This window comes from Canis lupus, chromosome 2, assembly GCF_011100685.1.
Source record: "Canis lupus familiaris isolate Mischka breed German Shepherd chromosome 2, alternate assembly UU_Cfam_GSD_1.0, whole genome shotgun sequence".
Lineage (NCBI taxonomy): Eukaryota > Metazoa > Chordata > Mammalia > Carnivora > Canidae > Canis > Canis lupus.
Genome location: NC_049223.1, coordinates 46,520,706 through 46,536,179, shown reverse-complemented (window position 1 = coordinate 46,536,179; position 15,474 = coordinate 46,520,706). Strand labels below are relative to the sequence as shown.

The 15,474-nt window shown below is 37.8% G+C and overlaps 1 protein-coding gene across 1 annotated transcript in view; it reads left to right on the top strand.

The window, feature by feature from the left end:
* Positions 1 to 15,474, top strand: part of DEPDC1B (DEP domain containing 1B) — an 82,125-nt gene that overhangs the window by 27,901 nt on the left and 38,750 nt on the right. Inside the window, exons 3-6 of the mRNA XM_038530677.1 lie at positions 7,360 to 7,495; positions 11,591 to 11,718; positions 12,358 to 12,488; positions 14,633 to 14,680. Of these exons, the coding sequence (XP_038386605.1) occupies positions 7,360 to 7,495; positions 11,591 to 11,718; positions 12,358 to 12,488; positions 14,633 to 14,680 (443 nt within the window). The remainder of the gene's footprint in view (positions 1 to 7,359; positions 7,496 to 11,590; positions 11,719 to 12,357; positions 12,489 to 14,632; positions 14,681 to 15,474) is intronic.

Sequence of the window (15,474 nt, the reverse complement as noted above, 5' to 3'; positions counted from 1 at the left end):
CGTGGCTGATTCCTCTTCCAGTCTCATTTTATTTGGTGTACAACTAGATCATTCCTAAGCGACTTTATATTTTAGGGATCCAAGATCCTAATGTTAGGATTAAATTTAGAATCCTAAAAGCAAAGACAAATATGGTCCACTAGAGGGAGCTCTGCTCTTTTTAAATGTTCTCATTTGTATTTAAAAATAGATTTCATGCAAGAGTGTATACACTTTATCTGAATAATTTATATAAGAATAATAAAGTGAATACCTGTTTACTGACAATTTGCACTTTCTTCTCCAAGAGATCATCAATATCCTGCCTTCTGTGTTAATCATTTCCTTGCTTCTCCTTATTGTTTTAACACTTATGCTTGTATCCATAAGCAATGTATTGCTTTGACTTCTGAATATTTTTCTCTGTTTTGAACTTCATAATAACAGATATCAGAGAGTATGTGTTCTTCTCTGACTTGTTCTTTTCTTTCTCATGGTTTTTGAGATTCATCCACGTGGATGTCTTTTTGGTTATGGAATTTTCTCAGCTACTTTATATTCTATCAGTATATCACAGTCCATTTATCTGTTTCCCTCCCACTGGAGATTTAGGTTGCTTCCAGTTTTTTGCTTTTATAAACAAGGCTGCCATGAACGTTTATGGACATGTCTCCTTTGGCACATGTGTACAAGTTTCCTTAAGCTACCCAGTTACATAGAGTGGAATTAGTTTAGGGGATATTGCTAGGTAATGCCAAACCATTTTCCATCGTGGCTCTGCTAATTTTTGTCCCAGTAGTAGAAAACATTTGGTATTGACTAACTTAATTTTTCCCAATCTGTTAAGTGTGAAATGCTTGTGATGTTGATTACTGATAGGTGCCTCTTTTGTATGTTTATTCATTATTCCTGATTCTACATCTGGAGATACCTGGTTCGTGACTTTGGCCTTCTTCTATAGGATTTTTTTTCTTCTTATAAATTTTTAGGAGTTTAAAAATACATATTTTGGATATTCATCCTTTTTTCAGTTATTTGGATTACAAAGATCTTTTTTTTTGTTTTGTTTTATTCATGGCGTCTTGACAAGCAGAAAAGTTTTATTTTAACATAAGTGAATGTGTCAGTCTTTTTTTTTTTACACTTTGTAGTTTTTGTATCTTGCTTGATCCTTTCATTACTGAAAGACATTTTTTTATCATATTCTAAATTTTATGGTTTTACTCATGATTTTTATTCATGATATGAAGTTAGGGTTGTTCTGATTTTCTGTTTCTGAAAAACAACCTATCTCAAACGTTAGTGTCTAGAATTTAGAAAGAGCTCATCTGGTAGTTTGTCCATTATCCTTAAGGCACCAGCTGGGCTACAAAAGTTCACTTCCAAGATGACTTCTTTCTCTGCTCAGAGATGTGGTTGGTGCCTTTGTGCTTCTTCGTCCCTCTCTCCTTTTACATGAGGTTTGATCCTATCGCGCATCTTCACACGGGTTATTCTTTTTGTGGCGTGATGGTCTTAGGGTGATCATTATCCTTACATGGTGGCTGGATTCCAACCATTCTTGGATATATCCCAAAGACAAATATTTCCAATAGGCAAAAGGAGAAAACTGCCAGGCAGCTAAGGACTAGGCCTAGAATTGGTAAAGCATCACTTTTGCCATATTCCATTTGTCAAAGCAGTGACTGGGATTGCTCACCTTCCGGGGGTAGAGAAATCTTATCTTGTTGAGTTTTTTACCTCATGAAAGCCACATTGAGGAAGAGCCACACTGGGGAAAGCTGGACAATACTGTTGTGGCCATCCTTGCAAAATGCATTCTGGTTACAATTCATTTGCAAACTGCATTCATTGCCTGCCTCACGACTCCTCAAATATATCCCATTATGGCATCACATAAAGCAATCACAGGCCCATAGCACTTCTAAAGTGCAGTTGAACATAGGTCTGCCATTTCTTGATTAGGACAGAGTTCTGCTTCCTGTGAGTGATTCTGCATATTTCCCCCTCAAGATTCTTAAACTCTCAGTTTAACCAAGATGATCTGTAAGGTGCTGCCTTCAGTCTTTTTGAGGTTAGGGTAAAAGTCTTTTTTTTTTTTTTTTTGAAAAAAGATTTACTTATGTTAGAGAGAGAGGGTGTGTTTGTGCTCGAGAGCAGTGGGAGGAGCAGAGGCAGAGGGAAAGAGAGAATCCTCAAGCAGACTTCCTGCTGGGTACAGAGACCAATGTGGGGCTTGATGTCAGGACTCTGAGATGGTGACCTGAGCTGAAATAAAAAATTGGCCGCTTAACCGAAGGCGCCACACAGGTGCCTCAATTAAAGTCTTTTATAGCCACACATGTGACTGGTCTGAGACTATGTTTTATTTTTATTTATTTTTTAAAGATTTTATTTATTTTTTTCATGAGAGACACAGAGAGAGAGGCAGAGACACAGGCAGAGGCAGAGGGAGAAGCAGGCTCCATGCGGGGAGCCCAATGCGGGACTCGATCCCAGGTCTCCAGGATCACTCCTTGAGCTGAAGGCAGACGCCTAACTGCTGATCCACCCAAGCATCCTGTGAGACCATATTTTACCAGAAACATCTTGAATTTGATATTGGTCGTAAGGCCATTTTTACCTTGAGAATCTTTTGGGGCAGCCCAGGTGGCTTAGCAGTTTAGCGCCGCCTTCAGCCAAGGGTGTGATCCTGGAGACTTGGGATCGAGTCCCACGTTGGGCTCCCTGCATGGAGCCTGCTTCTCCCTCTGCCTCTGCCCCTCTCTCTCTCTGTCTCTCTCTCTATGTCTCTCATGAATAAAAAAAATAATAATCTTTTGTTGGGGGAGTTTGGGGATGATAAATAGTTTTGTTTTTGAAACAAGTCATGGGTCCTTTGAATTTCTTCTAAATTCTGCTTCAAAATTGAAGCAGTCCTTCTTCAGTTTATTTCTATCCATACCTTGTTATCAAGGCTAAAAGAAACCAGCCGGCACTTTCAACATTCGTCCTGGAGAACTCCTTCTCCACATCCACCTTTTTTGTACTTTTCATGTTGCTGCAGGTGACAGTTTTGACTGAAATTGGTGCTACTATGCAACATGGGTCCTTATGGCCTCCAACCACCACTTCCTGACATTTGTTCTAGGCTCCCCTAACATGTCTTCCTGAGCTCTCCAGGCCTCCACTGATAGCCTGTCCTGATAGAAATGCCACAAACTTCTATTCTGCTTTTCTGTTGTGTAACAAAACTATGCCCAAACACAGTGGCTTAAAACAATCATTGTTATTTTTACATAATTTGGGGGGGAGTCTTAGCTGGACATTGCCTGGGGCTGTTGAGGCTGGAAAATCCACTTCCAGGATGACTTCTACATGCCCAAGTCTGGAGCTGCAGTGCTTCTTGACCTCAGTTTCCTTCCGAGCAGTGTCTCATCTCCCATGGCCTCTTTTTGTTGCTTAGGCACCTCTCAGTATGCTGCTCTCAGGGGCGTGGCCCTTTTGTACCTGATGGCTGGTTTCTAAGAGCTTGGCAACGAGCCTGGGAGTTCTATGAGACAGGAAGGGCGTTCCAGGCCAGTTAAGGGCTGTCTCATTCCTACCATCTTCTAGTTACCAAAGCAGTTGGAGTGGGATCACCCAGACTCAAAAGAATAGAGAAAAACACTCAGAATACCTCTTGATAGGGTAGTGGCAAGATCACTTGCAAAAGACCATGTGGATGGGAAGTGCCTTTGTAAAACATCTTTGGAAGTACACTCTGCAGCAGGGATGCAATTTCACATTTCTCAAAGGGATAACCAGTTGGACAGTCCATACTTTTTTATTGATCTGTAATATCTCTTCTCTTGTAAATCAGGTTTCTAAATAAATATGTATGTTTGTTTTAGATTGTCTGTCTAGACCCATGATGTTCACCTGGGAACCATTTTTTAGGGGACAGTGTCTGGAAATATTTTTGGTTATCTCACGTGGGAGGGTGTCCTATTAGCATCCAGTGGATGGAGGCCAGAGATGCTGCCAGACAACTCACAGTACATGGGACAGCTCCACAGGGTAAGAATTATCCAGCCCAAAATGTCGGTGATGTTGAAGCTGAGAGTCCATGGTCTTTGCCATCAGTGCTGCCCCGACTGTGTTATCTTAAATAGCCTCGGTAGCTTGTAGGGCAAGTCACCTCACTTTGTTTTTCTTTCTTTTTTTTTTTTTTTTCACTTTGTTTTTCTTCTTTAAGAATGTCTTTTTAAAAATTTTTTTAGATTTATTCATTCATGACAGACAGAGACAGAGAGAGAGAGAGAGAGAGAGGCAGAGACACAGGCAGAAGGAGAAGCAGGCTCCATGCAGGGAGCCCGACGTGGGACTTGATCCCGGGTCTCCTGGATCACACTCTGGGCTGAAGGCGGCGCTAAACCGCTGGGCCACTGGGACTGCCCAAGAATGTCTTGATTGTTGTTGGCCTCTTGCATTTCCATATACATTTTACAGTCAGTTTATCATGTTTCATAGGAAACTTTTTTTAATAATAAATTTATTTTTTATCGGTGTTCAATTTGCCAACATACAGAATAACACCCAGTGCTCATCCTGTCAAGTGCCCACCTCAGTGCCCACCACCCTGTCACCCCCACCCCCCGCCCTCCTCCCCTTCCACCACCCCTAGCTCTTTTCCCAGAGTTAGGAGTCTTCCATGTTCTGTCTCCCTTTCTGATATTTCCCACTTATTTTTTCTCCTTTCCCCTTTATTCCCTTTCACTATTATTTATATACCCCAAAGGAATGAGACCATATAATGTTTGTCCTTCTCTGATTGACTTATTTCACTCAGCATAACATAGGAAACTTTTTATTTTGATCAGAATTTCTTCTTAAGTATCTATCTTCATGAGGAGTATTGACATTGACATTTTACTATTGAATATGGGTATTGAATCTTCTTTTTTAATATATCTATCAATTTACATCATTAGTTTCTTTCAATAAAGTTTTGTAATGTCCCTATTAAATAAATAGGGCTTGCAAATCTTTGATGCAAGATGGTTTGTTCTCTCGGCCTGTTCGTTGTGAGGCTTTCAGTAAGTTTGCTTTCCTCTTTTGGGGCTTCATTTCCCCAAGTGAAAAATGTGACATTTGGATTAGGTCATCTCTGACAGGCTTTAAAGCCTAAGATGACATAATTGGAGTGTTAAAATTACAGGGAAAACTCTCAGTGCACGCAGTAAAAGAAGTCCATGAGGGGGAGCTCTTCTGCATTTTCATCTTTGGTCAGATTGCCCTAAAGATCCCACACCTCCTGTGACAGCTGCAGATATTATGGCAGAGATCTCATCTTCCCAGGGTGAAGGAAGAATGTGGCTCCCTGGTAGCTCTCCTATCACAGTTCTCCACATGAGAACTACCACTTTGGTTTTTGGAAGGTATTAATTGTTTCTGGGTGTGGGAATACAGGAAACACATTTTGAACCCAGGAGAACATTTATGGGGTCATCCTTATTGGACAAATGAATAAACTTTAACTGAGACACACTGTTACTTGCCAGAAGACAACACAGACTGTTGGTGAGAGAATTAGGGCTGGAACTCAGGTCATATTTTCACACTTAAGTTGAAGGAGTTGGGACGGTAAGCAGTGGGTATTAGTGGTGGGGTGAGGGGTAGGGATGGTGTTTAATTTTTAAGGAACTGAAAGATGGGTGACCTGTGAACTCCCTGGACATGTTTGTAACATTATATGTGTGTGTAAATGTGAGAGTGTGTGTGTGTGCCTGAGTGTGCACACGTGCTATATACTTTGGTTGGCAGTAGGGCAGTAGGACTTTTTTGTGATTGTTGGCTTAGCAATAGGATCGGACTTCTGCAAGTCAGCCTTTACTTAAGAGTCAGAGTAACTTTCACTGGCTTTGGAGATTTATTTAATTTGTATTTTGGAATTGTTTGGAAATACCTGCCTTGGAGATAACTTGATTAAAAAATTTAAGCTGTCTTTCAGTTTATTTATCTTTAACTCAATTTAATTTCATTTTTTTTCTCACTGACTTTTCAAATAAAGTGTAGTTATTGGATATTCTTTTCAGAGAAGATGAATCTCAACTTAATTTCATTAGCCATCCTTTTTCAAGTCTCTTGTGACTATTCTTGAAATATTCCTCTATAGTGCTTATTATTTGTGATTCTTCTGATTTACCTCAATACAGACTTTTTTTTTTTTTGGTAAACTATAGACATTTAAAAATTCTTTATATCTCTATGCATTTTCCTTAAGAATAAGATCTTTATTGTTTATTTGAATTATTTTTCCTGTGGGTATCATGGATAAGATTTTAAACCTTTGTTTTGGCTTAAATAAATAAAAAGTAAACTACCTCCTGACTTCCATGTCAACATTAAGAAGGAGAGTTTTTGGGACACGTGGGTGGCTCAGTGATGGAGTGTCTGCATTCGGCTCAGGGTGTGATCCTGGAGTCCTGGGATCGAGTCCCACACTGGGCTCCCTGCATGGAGCCTGCTTCTCCCTCTGTCTGTATCTCTGCCTCTCTCTCTGTGTCTCTCATGAATAAATAAAATCTTAAAAAAAAAAAAAAAGAGTTCTTGTGTTACTCTTTCAAGGCAATGCAATCTCTCTTTCTAACAAACAGAAAAATCTCCTCTGAAGAAAATTTGTATTTAACTACTTTTCTGTTACTCTTTATCAGATACGGTCTAGACTAGCTTAAAGAGAGTTAGATTGTACTTCGGCTTCTCTGTGTTAGTCCAAGGAGTGATGCTGCCAGTGTCTTGGAGGGATAGGGACAGAGAAGCGTATAAAAAGGCAAAGAAGGAATTGGGTAGCTTTCCCCTCCTCTAAGTGAAGTGTTCCATATACAAAGGAAAGAGGATTAATCTATACCTGAATTAATTATAAAAATGAATATTAGGCTGTAAGAGCCTTGTGCCAATATATTCTTTCTCAGCAAGTATCACGGAGAATTCATCTGTCCATAAGTTCTATTTATATATGTACCATCTATAAATTCTGGAGAGAGTTGCGAGGTGGTAAGGATTTCAAGCTGGGTGAAAGAAATGGATATTACTTTAGCAGCCCATGAAGAACATCTTTAATCATGAAAATCATTTGATAAGAGAACAAATTTTATTTATTTCATAATGTGTCACATGTTCGATTCCTGTTTTTCTTCATAAATGTTTATGATAGGCGTAATGAATGAACATTGAAAAAAAATCCCATGTTGGGTACAGTAAGCCATATGTGATAATTTGATTGAGTATGACCTCATTTATTATCTGAGGTTTGGAATTATTACATAAATTCTCAAGGATACAAGAAATGAGAACTATTGTTAAAATACCCCTATGTCTCCCATTGACAGCAGTAATAAAGATTTCCTTCTTGGTTTTTAGATTTCCTCCTTCTTCACCCCTGAAACCATATCCAAAGAAGCCTGCATACCAAAAGGATGTTATTAAATTTCCCGAATGGAATGACCCCCCACAGAGCACTTCACAGGAGAACATCCCAGTAAGACCAGTTGTGGTGGTAAGTGTGTTACTAAAAGATGGGCAGGGAGGTGGATGTGGAGTGGGAGGGTGGTGGTAGTGACGGTGGCTGGGGGTGAGGCTACAGCAGCCAGAAGTAGGAAGTGATCTGTGAACCACCAGCCTTAGTCTACTTCTTTTTATGAACAGTGGTCTAAAAGTACTTTAAAACACTAGCTTATGTGTCAATAGCTGAGAGAACAGTAACAGAGAAAGATTAGCTGTTGGCCTCTTTCTCTCTTGCCTGTTGACATTTTGACCAAATACATAGCTATTTTCATAGGTTCAGACCAAGCAGGTTTCTGTGGCAACTCCCTTATATAATCTCCTTTTCTCCTGTGTTCTAGAAGTTACCCTTTTCTCTCTTTGTGTACTCTTGAATTTTGTTCTAAGTATTAGCAGTTGAAAGTAAGAAGGTTAGGGTGTGAAGTATTGTGGAATGATCCCTAATAGATGAACAACGGTAGATTCTGCTAGTTTTGGAAAAAACCTAATAAGCTTATTGTAGAATAGACTATAATTTTTTTGCATACTTTTTCTTAAAAGTATTCTCAGTAGAAGGCTACTATGATTGAGACAATGTTAAAAAATAAAACAGAGAAGAACTTTTATATGGCACTTTTTCAGAATTGTACTCACAAAATTTTTTTAAGGTAATATAGTCTAATAGATGTCCAATTCATACTTATTTGCAAAGATGTGATGTAAACATTTTAGGCAATTTAATTCAAAGAAAAACCTTTTTTTTTTTTTTTTTTTCCTGAAGAGATTGTATTCTCTCTTTGAAGAGAATAATAGTTAAGAAGCTTAGGCTTTTTTTTTTTTTTTTTTTAAGATTTTATTTATTTTTTCATGAGAGACACACACACACACACACACACACACACACACACACACAGAGGCAGAGACACAGGCAGAGGGAGAAGCAGGCTCCCTGCAGGGAGCCTGATGTGGGACTCGATCCTGGGACCCCAGGATCATGCCCTGAGCCGAAGGCAGACACTCAACTGCTTGCCACCCAGGCGTCCCAGTTTTTTCAAAGATAATTCAGGAAAAAGAATGACACCAGGACAGAAATAGAGACTCCATAAAGGCTTACAGGTTTGTCAGGACAGTGATGAATTTGGTTTTAAGTATGTTTGATGATAAACATGGCTTGTATTAAATGGAGGTGTCTCATAGGCAGATGGAGATAATGATCCTGGAACTTAAAGGCAAGATAATATTTGGAAATCATTAATTTAGTCATTCAACAAATATTTATTGGGTGTCTGCTGCGTACCATGTATTTTGTTAGGCTCCATGGATACAGTAATATGTGATACAGTTTTAACTCTAAAAAGGCTCATAGTCTAGTGAAGCATACAGTACAAAAATAGATAATTAGAAAACAAAGTGGAAATACTTTGGGTATTTGAGAACTTTTAATTCATTCCTAATGAGGAGTACTTAATCAAGGCCTAGCTGATAGTTCCTGTCTAGAGAAAGTTAAAATGTAAGTTGCATGAGATCAGATACATTTTTTTTTGAACATTTTCATTTCAACATCTAGCATGTTCCCATTGATAGAGTGGTTATTCAACAGACATTTTTTTTTTTTAAGATTTTTACTTATTTATTCGTGAGAGAGAGAGAGAGAAGCAGAGACACAGGCAGAGGGAGAAGCAGGCTCCCTGCAGGGAGCCCGATAGGCGACTCCATCCCAGGACTCTAAGGTCACGACCTGAGCCAAAGATAGACGCTCAACTGCTGAGCCACCCACAGGTGCCCCTGATTTCCTTTTTTCAGTCAGTTGGGTGTCTGCTTTCAGCTCAGATCATGATCCTGGAGTCCCAGGATCGAGTCCTGCATTGGGCTCCCTGCTCAGCAGGGAGTCTGCTTCTACTCTGCCCCTCTCCCAGCTCATTCATTCTCTCTCTCTCTCTCTCTCGCTGTCTTTCTTTCTCAAATAAATAAATAAAATATTAAAAAAAAGAAACAATTTTTCTTAAAGAACTAGAGCTCATCATTCATTTTTTTCTGTTCTACTTTCCCGGTTTCTATCTTTGCTTCCTCTTTGCTTGTTGGTTTTTGTTTTTGTTTTATTCTGTCTTTTCTCTTGCTTCACCATTTATACAAATAAAAAATATATGATAATAAAATAAAACTTGTGCTTGTTGAGGGGCAGTACAGTGTGGAAAGTAAGATATTGGACTACTGGGTTTGGATCTTGATTCCTACATTTACCAGTTATTTGGGCTTGTTTCTGTTTTTTTTTTTTTTTTTTTTTTTTTTTGGTTTGGGCTCAGTTCATAATCTCAGAGTTGTGAGATCAAGCTCTGCATTGGAATCTGTGTTGGGCACAGGGTCTGCTTGAGATTCTTCTCTTCCTCTCCTTCCACCCCTCCTGCCCTATGCTTACACACTCTCTCTCAATAAATTAATAAAATTTTTCTTAATGGTGAAACTGAGATGGTAATAGTACCCTCTGGGGTAGGCTTGTTAGAATCAAGTGAGGTCAGACCTATAGAGTGCTTAGAGTCGTGGCTGGCACACAGGTGTTCAGTAACTGTTAATTACTATTGATGTTACACATTTATTTAATAGAATTGTTTTTAGGCAGAAACAAAGGAAAATAAATTACTCATGATATCATCCAGAGAGAATTGATATTAACATTTATGTGGTGTATCCTTTTTACCACACAAATTTTTAACACAAAAATGAGACCATGTTGAGCTTTTCATAGCTCATGTTCTTTACAATGTGCTTAGCTTTTTTTATGTTATTAGACATTTGACATCATTTTTTAATATCTGCATCATGTCTAATATAAAAGTAATATATTTTATTTATCCAGTATTTTACTGTCAGATATATACTGTGTTTCCAGTTTTTTAGTAAACAGTTGTAATGAGCAATATGTTTACAGATAAATAGTTGAATATATCCATGGTGTTTCTTTCTTTAAAAAAAATTATTTATTTATTGAGAGAGAGAGTGTGTGAGCATAGGGCAGGAGGTGTAGAAGGAGAGGGAGAGAAGAATCTCAAGCAGATCCTGCGCCCAACACAGATTCCAATGCAGAGCTTGATCTCACAACTCTGGCATTATGAACTGAGCCCAAACCAAGAATTGGATGCTGAACTGACTGAGCCACTCAGGTGGCCCCATGCTATTTCTTTAAAATAGCTTTTGGAAGCAGTTTTGCTAGGCAAATGCAATCATTTATATGCCTGTCTTCAAAAATGAACACCTAATTTAGATACTTTAAACAAAATTCACAAATCCACATGGGCTTTGACTTTCTTTTGTAATTGAGTAATTCTGCAAGAACAGAATCACAAAACAACTTTCTGGCTGTTTTTCCAAATTTATAAGATTTTTCTATCACGATACTTTTGTAAAAATATTACAGAAAATCTTTGTAAATAATTTAAGTGTTTTTCCTATAAAACTTCAAAGTTTCTGTGATTACAAAAAGGAAGTTTTAAGAATCAAATGTCTAGTAGCCTAAATATGAGAAAGGAGATACTGAGAATTTTGAACTGGTGAAGCTGTGTGACTTTGAGCATATTATTTAACCTTTCTGAGCTGTAGTTTTTCTCCTTACTATCTCCAGTTGTCCTGTGGAGCTCTTGTTTTTCCTGCCCTCTGCAGTTGCCTAACATCTGGGTCTGCTCTTCAACATTGTACTTATTTGATCTTTGCTTATCAAAAATAGAGACTTCTTGAAAGTAACAGACTTTAAGTTTGTTTCAAACAATCACTCAGTTTGGACAGCGTATGAATATTGGTGGATATCCTTTGACTTAATTCTGAATTTTATTTCATGGCTACTTCATTGATGAGTTGGAATTCCCACAGGAAAGAAATAGTCAATGTCATGCTAATTGCCATAGTTCTTTTGTAATTTATAAATACTCACTTAAAATGTGACCTGATCCTTCAGAGTTATACCTTACTTCTTGGTAGTCTATGCAAAGAAAGTTAGTTTATATTTCTAGTTATTATTTTAAATCAAGCTACAAATAACCAAGCCAAAGAAATTTCTGGTAAAATCATAGTCTTGTCTATTGAAATATTTCTTCTTTCTTTCTATCCTCCCCCCAAATAGAACTCTGAGATGTGGTATAAGCGTCACAGTATTGCTATCGGAGAGGTGCCAGCTTGCCGTCTTGTCTACCGCAGACAGCTGACAGAGGCCAATGTCGAAGAGATATGGAAGTCTATGACATTATCGTAGTATGTGCAGTTGATATTAATGAGAACTTTCAGTGTTCTCTTTTCTTTTTCAATTTTGATCCTCTACTACTCTCTGCATATTTGATTTTCTGAAATTATGTATTAAAATCTTTGTATTATTTGCAGCTGTGCTGCTGGGCAAACATAATTTAACTAAATTCTGGAAATTTTCTACCGTCATTTATAGAATAGCTAAGAATAGAAACTTCAAAGTTCTTAAACTTCCTATAACACTGAAGCTTTATGTTTAATGAAACACAGTGGTAAGTTTGATCTCCTAGATATTTGGCATACAATAGATAATTAAAGTAAACGATGTTATATAGAAGGTTTTTTTCCCTTCACAGACATACTAGTAGCAGTTTCTCATCATTGGATAAGCTGGCTTTCGTTTTTTATAATCTCTTTACTTATGAAATATATTTCTTGGCATTATGTTATTAAATTAGTGAGGCAATCTGTTAATAGCCAAAGGATCTTTTAAATTTGTTTCATCATATTCAATTTCTAGCCTTTTGGCCAAAGATTGGATGAAATGCATGAAAACAACACATTTTAAAGATTGATCTTTTACATGCCAGGTTTTTGGGTAATGTTGATTTTTTTTTTTAAGTACTTAATTTTCATGTATCTTTCCAGCTTACAGAAAGTCCTTGGCCTGGATTCTTTGGAAGAAGTCTTAGACATTAAACTGGTCAACTCCAAGTTCATCATCCATAATGTGTACAGTGTGAGCAAGCAGGGAGTTGTCATCCTTGATGACAAGTCAAGTAAGTACCTAAAAACCATTCTAGTGGTCCTATTTTGACCCACTATGTTGGCTGCACAGTCCCATCAGCTTTTTTTTTGATCCTTCCCTAAATCCTCAATAAATGTATCCCCTCAGTATTCATAGCGGTGTGTCACTTCCTCGTATCTTTTAAATAATTATGTGGATTAAGGAAGTGACAAGGAAAGGTGAATATCCAGGACTCAAAGCCTCAGCACAGTCCATCCAGAGGCTAGTTCAGTGTTAGCTATATAGGGCATTAAGTAGTTCTTTATCATTAAAAAAAAAAAGACCTAACCTAATACTTGAGTTAGTTTGCCACTGACTGGGCCTTAGAGATTGATTTTAGGTTTCAAGTGGGTCTGACTGATTTTTGGTTCTCACCTTTTCGTTACAGTGTCTCTGTGGTAGATTTTCTGGGAGAGTCTTGGTTTAGGTCCTTTTTTATTCTTGTTGATAAAAAAAGGTAGCCCTTTAAATGCTGAAGATGCTTTAATTTTTTTTATACCTTTTCTCCCAGTTTACAAATCAGGAAAAAAAGACATTTAGCAGCTGCCTATCCTGGTTTTTTTTTTTTTTTTTTAAATTTGGAAAAATAGTGATATGGTACCTACTTGTAGTGGTCCAGAATCCCTGAATGAGTTTTAAAGTTTTCTTCTTTTGGATTGGGGATGGGCCAGAATTGGATGGTTTTTGAATGGTTCTTTTGTAAATACTTCCAACCCTTGATCCTGGGGAGAGCTGGAGCTAGAATGACCATTGGATGTGGGAATATGCTATAGTACTTTTGGATTTTTTATAAGTTATTATTAAATTTAGGTCTGGAGGCTCCTGGGCTGCAAGATAGAACTCTACCAGAAGGAGCCTGAGCAGCTGTGAGAGGGGAGGAGGTTTTTCTAGGCTCTGATTCCTGACAGGAGCAGAATGTGTCTTTGAAACTTGAAACACCTGGTCTTTTTTTTTTTTTAATTTTTATTTATTTATGATAGTCACACAGAGAGAGAGAGAGAGAGAGGCAGAGACATAGGCAGAGGGAGAAGCAGGCTCCATGCTCCATGCACCGGGAGCCCGACACGGGATTCGGTCCTGGGTCTCCAGGATCGCACCCTGGGCCAAAGGCAGGCGCCAAACCGCTGTGCCACCCAGGGATCCCAACACCTGGTCTTTTATGTAGTGTCTGTATCTGGAATGGAGGACATCAGGAAACAAATTCATGACTTTGTGAGTTGTAGGTTAATATCAACATATAAAATTAAATTACATAGAATGGGGTTATTGCCTTTGAAATACATCTAAAATCCTTCCACATTCTTTGAGCATAGCAAACATTAATACTTTTACTTACCATTTAGATAATCAGTCGCCTTTTGTCTTATCAAGTTCTTCAGAAAGAAGGACGCTTCCACAAGGCTCAGGTTCATTAGATCTGACATAGTTCAACCAGTGTCTTTGCAGTTTTTCACAAAGTGAAGAAGATGGAGAAGTGGAAGCATGAGTGCTGGTCCATCTCATTATATATCTGTGTCAGAACCAGGAGGGGAGAAACCAAGGAAGAAAGGCTCAGCTGGGCTTTTTGTAGCAATGTTAACAATTATTATTTTAAGGCCATCTAAGAACTAATAGCCTATATTAGTATGTCAGTGGAACTTCCTTCCCCTAAAACATTTTGAAAATTGAAACATGCAAAAGGAGAGTTATATTGGACAATGGACATACAGAATTTACCCCCCTCCCTTTTTTAAGTGTTTGGTGAACTGAATTCACAAATATAGTTGATAACTAATATTTTTGCTTTTTCTATTTTTTCTTTTCCTTCTTTAATTCTTAGGATAACTGATTAGTTTGTTTCTTTGGGATGAACTATCAAATTTCTCCTTTTCACCAAAGCTTTAAGAAGTGCATCTTGTCCTTAGAGCAATTTGTGGGCAGGTATTTGTACGAGCACATGTGACACTGTGGCTGATAGAAAACTTTCCAATTGTTAAACATTCTGCTATATTAATAAGTGATTTGAGATGTGTGATTGGCAGATATGTTTCTTATTATTTGGACAGGTTATACACTCTTATGATACTATGTATGCATATAATTCCTTTAGTTATACGCAGCTGGATAAAATATCTTTTTATTTTCATTTCTATGCAGAAGAACTTCCTCATTGGGTACTGTCAGCTATGAAGTGTTTGGCAAATTGTAAGTACTAATTATCCTCCAGTTTTATAAAATTAACAGAAATTAGTGCCCTGAATTAGAAAATATTTTTGTTCAATGGCCTGAACATTGATTTGACACCTGTGAGACTGGCAATTAATTATTTTGGGACTAGTGTGCTTTTAGTGATGAATTTGCGACTTAGTGAAAGGGCTGAGTTATGGAATATTTTTAAAGGAATTTTGTGCTTCTCTTTTCTGGTGGATATAATCCCACTACAGATAAAGTCCAAATTACTTCTGTTTCATCACAGTCAAGAAAAATCAGTTATATTGAATATAATATTTTGCAGATAGCTGCCTGTTAACAATTTATACATTTTTATTTATAAGGCTTGTATTATGTATAAAGCTTGTAAAACATATATTCCTGAGTATGCTGTGTATTTAAATCTCAGTTTGCTCAGCAGATCCTATCTACTATTGGCCTTTTATAGAGCACCAGTTTAAGTGGGGAAGCAATGTTTTAGAAGACTAGTCTGACTGATAAGCAGGATGATTTGGAAGCAGGAGAACGTGTGTGCAGAGAAACATGAAGGCATCTTTCAGTAATTGGATATAGGGTGATGGGGCCTGGATTGTGGTGGTCCTTCTGAGGATTTGCATAGGCGTAGGCAGTCCATTGCGTAGGCATAGATATCACTTCTTTGCCTATCATAGATGCCATAAAGAATGTGTTGTTATAGTATCTCACGAACACTGCCATTTTTCTGGGGATTTTTTAGAGGGCTAAACCCAGAGAGGGGATGGTTAATGGCTTAACCCAAACAAGTGATT